We start from the raw sequence: 7,328 nt of genomic DNA on the forward strand, positions 1-7,328 counted from the left end.
CGGAAGCCAACTTCAGCGTCGTAGCCGCGCGCGCCTTTCTGCGGGGATCCCCGCAGGACGAGCGTTGCGTAAGAGCCGCGGGAGCAGCGGCGGCTGTCCGGTTCTGGAGCGTTGTAGCTGCACGGACACCTGATCCGTGACGGCGCTAAGCTAGCGCGCTAGCGTCAGCTGCCCGCGGAGCCGGTCCGCGCGCCGGCCCGAGCCCCGGCCCGCCCGCGCGCCCGCCGCCGTCTTACCGTCATAAACTGCTCCAGAGGCGTCCAGGTTTCGGGGCGGAGGAGCGCTGCGGCGGGAGAAGAGTGTCTGTGAAGGGGCCGCCAAGCCCGGACATCCACGCTCAGTTCGCCCACTGGCGGCCGGAGGCGCGCGGCGTCTTCACCGGCGCTGCTTCACGAACATCCATCCAGCGGAGCGCGGCCTCCTCCGGGCTCCACCATCAGACTGGCGCGGCGACGACGGATAATCCACAAGACCGGAGTCCTCGCAGCGACCATTGGCCGAACGCGGCGCCTAGCGGCTCATTCCCGCCGAACCACGCGCCAGCGGGATCCTCCGCGGGACGGCGAGGGCCTAGAACCGAGCTCCGGCGGCAGATCTGCTCATTCGGAACCGGGAGAGGGCTCTAGTTTTCGCTCGTCGTTGTAGTCAGCGCGTCCCGATCCTGCAGCTGCTGCCTGCAGCGACCTGAGCCGACGTCATCACGCAAGCGCGACGCACAGGGGCGTGGCCATGCGACAGAGCGCGGTGTTTTTGAGCGAACCAGTCCGCGGGGGCGGGGCGGGGGCACGATAACAGGATCGAGACATCCGGGACTTTAACGGGCGCTCGCGGCGGCTGACCGGTGCAGGTGAGCGTCCATTATCGGACAGCAGTCAACAAAGCTGCACCTGAAACCTGTCAATCATCTGTGTTGCCACGACGACCGCTGGTTTCTAGAGTTCTGCTCGAAGGATTAGATTATACCTGGATTATATCTGGATTATACCTGTTTCTGGATGGAACATGACACCATCATCTGCAAACAAACAAACAGGAAAATGAGGGATTTACCCTGAATGTTGGTTCCTGGAAAACTCCTCAGATTTCATCTCCATAATTCACTGATTCCATCTTTTAATCCAGGTCTGTGCAGCTCAATCTGGGTTAGATTTATCTGAGATTAATTTATAATCACAAACAGAACCTCAATGGAAACTATTAAATGATTTGTTGTTGTCCAAACATCTTATGAATGAAGTCCGATTTTTTAGTTTACTCTAAATACACAATAACTTTATTTTAGCCTTTTTATTGTATCTCAGCATCAAAATGATCCAGAATCAACTGGAGGGATTAACCCTCACAGTCACGTGATCAATAAACCATTTCCTCCTTTTTCTTGGTGAAAAAAGCATCATATAATATTCTTATAGCCATGAATCATCTGTGAGGAATGATATAAATAAAAAAACATCTTTTATTCCACTTTGTGTGGATCTGAAAGTGTAATAAATGTTTCCAGAAAAATAGGAAAAACTTTTGTATTTTATGTCTAATCCTGTTTCTAAGAAGTATTCCATCCATCTTCCTGACCGCTTCTTCCCTTTCGGGGTCGCGGGGTGCCGGAGCCTATCCCGGCTGCTGATGGGCGAAGGCGGGGTTCACCCTGGACAGGTCTCCAGTCTGTCTCAGGGCCTCAATCACACACCCATTCACTCTCACAGACACACCTAGGGGCAATTTAGAGTCACCAATGAACCTATGAAGCATGTTTTTGGACGGTGGGAGGAAGCCGGAGTCCCCGGTGAAAACCCACGCATGCATGGGGAGAACATGCAAACTCCACACAGAAAGGTCCCAGCCGGGATTCGAACCGGGGCCTTCTCGCTGTGAGGCAAGAGCGCTAACCACTGCCCACCGTGCAGCCCTCTAAGAAGTATTTTTAAACTAAATGAAATTAGTTATAAATACTTCTTATAATGAATTCTGGAGTTTCTCTGTTCTGAAGATTCTTATCTGTGATATAATGAAACCATAAAAACAAACTGGATTCACTTTTTCCTTAATCTGAATATCTGTTTTTTATTGGTGTTTCCTGTCATCTGTTGAGATCAGTTGTTATTATAACAGATTCCTAATTCCACTGTAGAAGTACAGTTTGTTGTGCCTTCCTCTGGGTTGGGGGCACCCTGACAGGCTGATGCTGACCCCATGTGGCTCTGCGGGGAACGGCGCCGCACAGGAACAAAGCTCCATTGTGCTGGAGATTACTGGAGCACAAAATGAAGCGACTGATGAAGAGCAGAGGACACAATGCCGGCAGTGTTGCTGCTGGGAAAGACACTGTGGTCAGGAAACGTGAGTCCAGCAGCAGAACCCAAATCCTCCTGCGGAACACGACGCTCAGAAAAAGAGAAATGCTGCTCAAGGGCACTAAGGCAGAGAGGACGCTGCTCTTTCAGTGATCCAGCAGCAAGAAGCTCGTCTGGATCTGCAGGTCTGGAACCAAAACAGCAGAATTTTCTTTAACTTTGTCAAACTTCATAACTTTCCCCCAAACACGGAAGAGTTTCCCTTTATTACATTTGAACGCCTCCTTCTGTGGAAGCGTTTGTCACTCAGTTGATTGTTACCGATTAAGAAACAAACACTGGTGTTGGTGTTGATGTCGTCTCCACCTTCAGACCAAACCACAGTGAACACAAGCCAGCATTCATCGTCTTTTTAATCAGAAATCACACAATAACATTTCATTTCTGCTCGTTTTTCCACACTAGGACTTGACGTTTGGTCCCCCGCTCGCCGTCACACCTTGTCCTCCTTAAGTAGAGCCAGAAGCCCCTCCCTCCGGGACGTGTATGGCGTGTGCTTCAGCTGAAGGATGTGGGCGGGGAACAGGTTCCCGCTGGGGGCGTACATCTCCTCTCCTCTGCGTCCCATCAGGGAGCGCAGGGTCTTATTCCTGGACAGGATTTTGTCGTAGAACTCCACGCCCCCTTTAGCGTACTCTGGGGATACCCGTGCGGCGTGGCGGTCTGAGCTGTAGTCCATCCACTGGCTGACTGCGTCCGACGTGAGGAAGTAGGACACGGCGCCGATGCCCAGCGCCACCATGTTGGCCACGCCCCGAAGCAGGGCGGAGCCGGCGTGCAGCCCGAACACCTGCTTGAGCAGGACACTGTACACCCACACCCCGCCCAGACACAGCGGCGCCACCGCCGCGTTTAACATGGGGCCCCCGGACTGCAGCCGGACCACCTCCCGCGCGATGGCGAACTTCTGCGCCTCCAGGGAGAACACCAGCGCCTCCTTGAGGGCGGAGCCCGTCTCGCTGGCCCAGTCCACCGTTTTGCCGTTGATGAAAATGTTGCGGTTGGTTATGCCGCTCAGGTCGTCAGCGGTGCTGTTGAAGTTAGCCGGGATGCCAATCTGGACCCCCGCAGGAAGCCAGGGGACGCCGGCGCCAACGGGGTGGAACCCAAAGGAGGCGAAGGCGGAGAAGCTGTTGGAGGATTTGATCCTGCAGTCCGTCAGCACCTGGAGCAGAAAGACACCTGAAAACGTTGACATGCAGGTAGGAATGAAGGCTGGGTGACAGCCGACGGAACGCCGACTCAGCACGCCGGAACGCCGACTCAGCACGCCGGAACGCCGACTCAGCACGCCGGAGGAATCCATCCACTGGATCTGTTGATCCACCTGCTCTCACTAGAGATCACAGCATCATCTGCAAACATGATGATCCACACAATCTCCTGTCTAACCTCATCCATCACCATGGAAACCAGCAGGAGCTCAAAGCTGATCCCTGATGTAATCCCGCCTTCATCTTGATCCCCTCTGTCACCTACAGAGCACCTCATCATTAGCTGTGTTTACATGGACACAGTAATGGGAATAAACGCCTGATCAGATTAAAAAGTCGTCATGGTAACACGCCGTTCGGAATACTCTGACCCGATCAGACTCGATTGGATCAGAATCTCCCTCCGATAGAGACAGGTGAGTTATTATACCGATTGTTGATCGTGGATGTACAGATTTATTCTGATTGTGTCGTTAGTGTTCTGGATTTTACGTCATGCATGGACTATATGGCGCTCCAGAGGAGACTATGGAGCGCAGACGGGACCAATCGGCTGCTCTGCATGAGCGAACTGCTGGACTCGGGAAAACCGTGTCTCCCAGGACAACCGTGTCTCTGAGCGGCTTTAACGACGGTGTGATCCAGCAGCTTTTAGATGCGGAAATGTCGGTCCTCGCTTCGAACAGTCCTCTGAAACCACCCAAACAATCATGTGAATTTATGTTCTGTACTGTATGATCATGTGACCTCTGGGGAGGAAACAGAACGCAGCTGTTTCAATGGAGGACATGCAGGATCAACCCATTGACTGCAAAAATAATATATATAATTATTATATAAATTACTCTTATATACAGTCTATGGATCAACCTCAAAAACCGGGCTAGCTCCCTCATTTCTGAACCGATTTTCACCTGACTCAAATTAAAGCTCAGAAAATGATTGATGTCGTGATATATTTACATTTTTATTATCTCCACAGAGTAAGCTTTAAATAGTGCAAGAACTGCGCCATATAGCGTTACAGCTACATAAAGCTAACCTGTCAATCATAGATCCAAGCCACACCTCCGGCTCCACTGGCCCCGCCTCCTTTTTTGGCATTTGGCATTGAGAATGGAGTCAGCCTCCAACTGCCCTGTTTGGTTTCCCTTTAAGTGCATCTGAGAGTACATGTCTAACCCTTTCGGTCAAGAAGATACTGAACACTCAGACTCATGAGCGAACAGTCATTTAAAAATATTATTAATATTAATAAAAGCACGCTCAGAAGATCATCTCACTCAAAGATGCATCTTTGTTAGTTTACAACAGAACACTTTCTTCTTCTATGGACGATTTCCTTATTTTAGATAATTCTGCGGATGTCACAAAGAGTTATTCCGGTTAAAGTGTGGCGTATGTAAATGTTTGGAGTTCAATTCTAGTCAATTTTATTTATAAGGCCACACACACTATTCTCATTGGGGTGTTAGAATCTGATTGTTTTTTAGGGTCATGTACACAGTTCTATGTCTGCTGGAGGTCGTTTTCACATCAAACTGCAGCTACTGACTTCCAGCTGTAGTCCAACATCTCCAACATTCTTCTGCCGCTCCACCTGCTCACCTGCAGTTTCTCTCTGGATCATTTCATGGACTTTCTCTGGATCCGATGCAGCTCCTGACCTTCATCAGAGATCGTCTCACTCTGGAACAGAAGCTCTGCAGCACCTCTCCTAAACTTGGACCTCCACATGTGTGGTATCAGGACCGCCTGGCTTCATCTGCACTGATCTTTACTTTTATTTCAGCTTCATTTTCTAAACAAAAATAAAATCCTTTTTTAACATAAACTAAAAACATCTTAATCCAGCTTTAAGATCCTTTCTTCAGCAGTGACCTTCAATAAACATCTAGATCTCAAACCGCCTTCAACTCTTCCCGTTTCTCTGGTGTTTGGTGGATTCAGAAGCGTTACCTCCTGGAAAAGCTGCTCCAGTTTCCCGGACAGCTCCACCGGCTCTCCTTTGTGCCAGGCCTGGTAGAGCTGCCGGTAGGACAGGTCCGGAAAGACGTGGTAGAACATGTTGGCAGCGAAGAGCCCGCCGCAGCTCGCCACCAGCAGCGGCGTCCGGTACTTCTGGAGGAGCACGGAGTACTTCAGGAAACGAGACGCCATCGCGGCGGTTCAGCCCGGCCTGGAGCTGAGTCAGCAGGTCTCTGCAGTGAACATCTGTGGAGGAGAGCAGAGGTCCATGAACCTCCTGCAGGAGCGACTTTAGCAGGAGATCAGTTTGAAAAGGAAAATGACATCATTTATATAGATGATCATGACGGGTGAGCAGAAGAACAGTCGCCGACGTCTCAGTAGAATCCATCATCTTAATCAAACAGCAGCACGTTATGAGAAGAATGAACTTCCAGGATTTCCACAAACAGTTTGAACACATTTTTATTTCATATAGTGCTGGTTCCAGCGAGTTTCCTCTTTAAGAATCTCCATCTTTGTTGTAGTTGATTGACAGCAGTCACTAGTTCCAGAAATGCCTAAATAATACTCTTATTTTGAAAGGACTTCCGCATTAGCAGGCTAAATTCAGACTTACATGAATAATTTGATCCCGTTTTGAATATATTTAAGATTAAAACACGAGTTTATTGTTCAGAAGCTACAGAGTCACGTGACCTTTACGCCATTGCTCTTCCAGGTAAATCTGTGGCATTTATTCTCTCATCAGCAGAGGATTCTAGTTATTATTCACTTGTTTATATGGGATTCAGGTCAGACTGCAGATTCATGAGCTTTTGAAACTTTAGAAACAAACATACAAACGCAGCTAAATTAATCCCATAATGTAGTAACAGCAGAGGGACCGGAAGTTCACATTTCCAGATGCATTAAAGCTTTCCAGAAACCTCCGTTGATATTTGTTTTAAATAATTCTCTTCAAGTGAAACTTGTGTTCAGATCTGAGTCGGAACCTTCACAGAAGTTCGTTTGGATCGGCCCAGAAGCCTCGAAGCTTCAATCAGCGACACTAACGCAGAAACGGCTCGTTAAGCGCGCGCGCACCAGAGACAGTGTAAGGAAAACATACTAACGGGTTCGGCTCTTCGGCACGCGGACAGGAGCTCCTTCACAACATCTTACATGACAGATGAAGGTTACCGCAAAGCACTTCGACTGTCGTAAAGACTAATGCTGCTTTACGGCGGAGCGCGAGTGGGCGGGGCCGCCTGTGGGCGGAGTCTGGTTCTTCATCAGGTATCATTTTTAGTGTCAGATTTCCTCACTTTGATGCAAACAGACTCAAATCAGGTATAACCCAAATAATTTCTGAAACTCAATCAGGATTTATTAAAGGTCGCTCAATTCGTTATAATTTACGCCTAGTTCTGGATTTGATTGACTATGAACATCTGATCGATACAGACGCTTTTATTCTATTCTTAGATTTTTACAAGGCCTTTGACACGATTGAGCACAATTTTATGTTTCAAACTTTGCAATTCTTTGGTTTTGGTAAGGAATTCATTGACATAATTAAAACGTTTTATAAGGATACTAACAGCTCTGTTTGTTTACCCCAGGGTACATCTCAAAGATTCAATGTTAGCAAAGGAATAAAACAAGGTTGCCCAATTTCACCCCTTCTCTTTATTGCAGCTACAGAAATGCTTTCTTTGTTAATCAGACATGCTGACTTTGGTAAACTGTCAGTTGCAAACACAGAAATTTCAATAAGCCAGCTAGCCGAGGATACAACAATCTTTCTAAATAA

General features: G+C 48.6%; 2 protein-coding genes across 3 annotated transcripts in view; both read right to left on the reverse strand.

Moving 5' to 3' along the window:
- The window catches only part of ptpn4a (protein tyrosine phosphatase non-receptor type 4a), a 36,750-nt gene extending 36,042 nt beyond the window's left edge, over positions 1-708 (reverse strand). The window contains exon 1 of the mRNA XM_024287067.2: positions 237-708. The gene's annotated coding sequence lies outside the window, so the exon portion shown is untranslated. The remainder of the gene's footprint in view (positions 1-236) is intronic.
- Positions 709-2,686: 1,978 nt separating this feature from the next.
- On the reverse strand, positions 2,687-6,787 carry tmem177 (transmembrane protein 177). Of its 2 annotated transcripts, none has more exons than XM_024287091.2 (3): positions 6,649-6,787; positions 5,525-5,779; positions 2,687-3,516 (listed from the first exon to the last, which is right to left on the reverse strand). In XM_024287091.2, exons 2-3 carry the CDS (start codon positions 5,723-5,725, stop codon positions 2,785-2,787), a joined length of 933 nt encoding a protein of 310 aa, XP_024142859.1. In that variant the 5' UTR covers positions 5,726-5,779; positions 6,649-6,787; the 3' UTR covers positions 2,687-2,784. The 2 variants fall into 2 exon arrangements, with proteins under 2 accessions (XP_024142859.1, XP_024142860.1); XM_024287092.1 differs by having other exon boundaries at positions 6,645-6,778.
- Between the last annotated feature and the right edge of the window lie 541 nt (positions 6,788-7,328).

The sequence above is a fragment of the Oryzias melastigma genome, linkage group LG21 (genome assembly GCF_002922805.2).
Source record: "Oryzias melastigma strain HK-1 linkage group LG21, ASM292280v2, whole genome shotgun sequence".
NCBI classification, from domain to species: Eukaryota; Metazoa; Chordata; class Actinopteri; order Beloniformes; family Adrianichthyidae; genus Oryzias; species Oryzias melastigma.

What these genes read in the sequence shown, in the direction of transcription:
- tmem177 (XM_024287091.2), bottom strand. Translation starts at nt 5,725, where the DNA reads ATGGCGTCTCGTTTCCTGAAGTACTCCGTGCTCCTCCAGAAGTACCGG. An exon ending in TGGAGCAGCTTTTCCAGGAG is followed by an intron (nt 3,517 to 5,524) that starts GTAACGCTTCTG and finishes TTTCTGCTCCAG; the next exon opens with GTGCTGACGGACTGCAGGAT.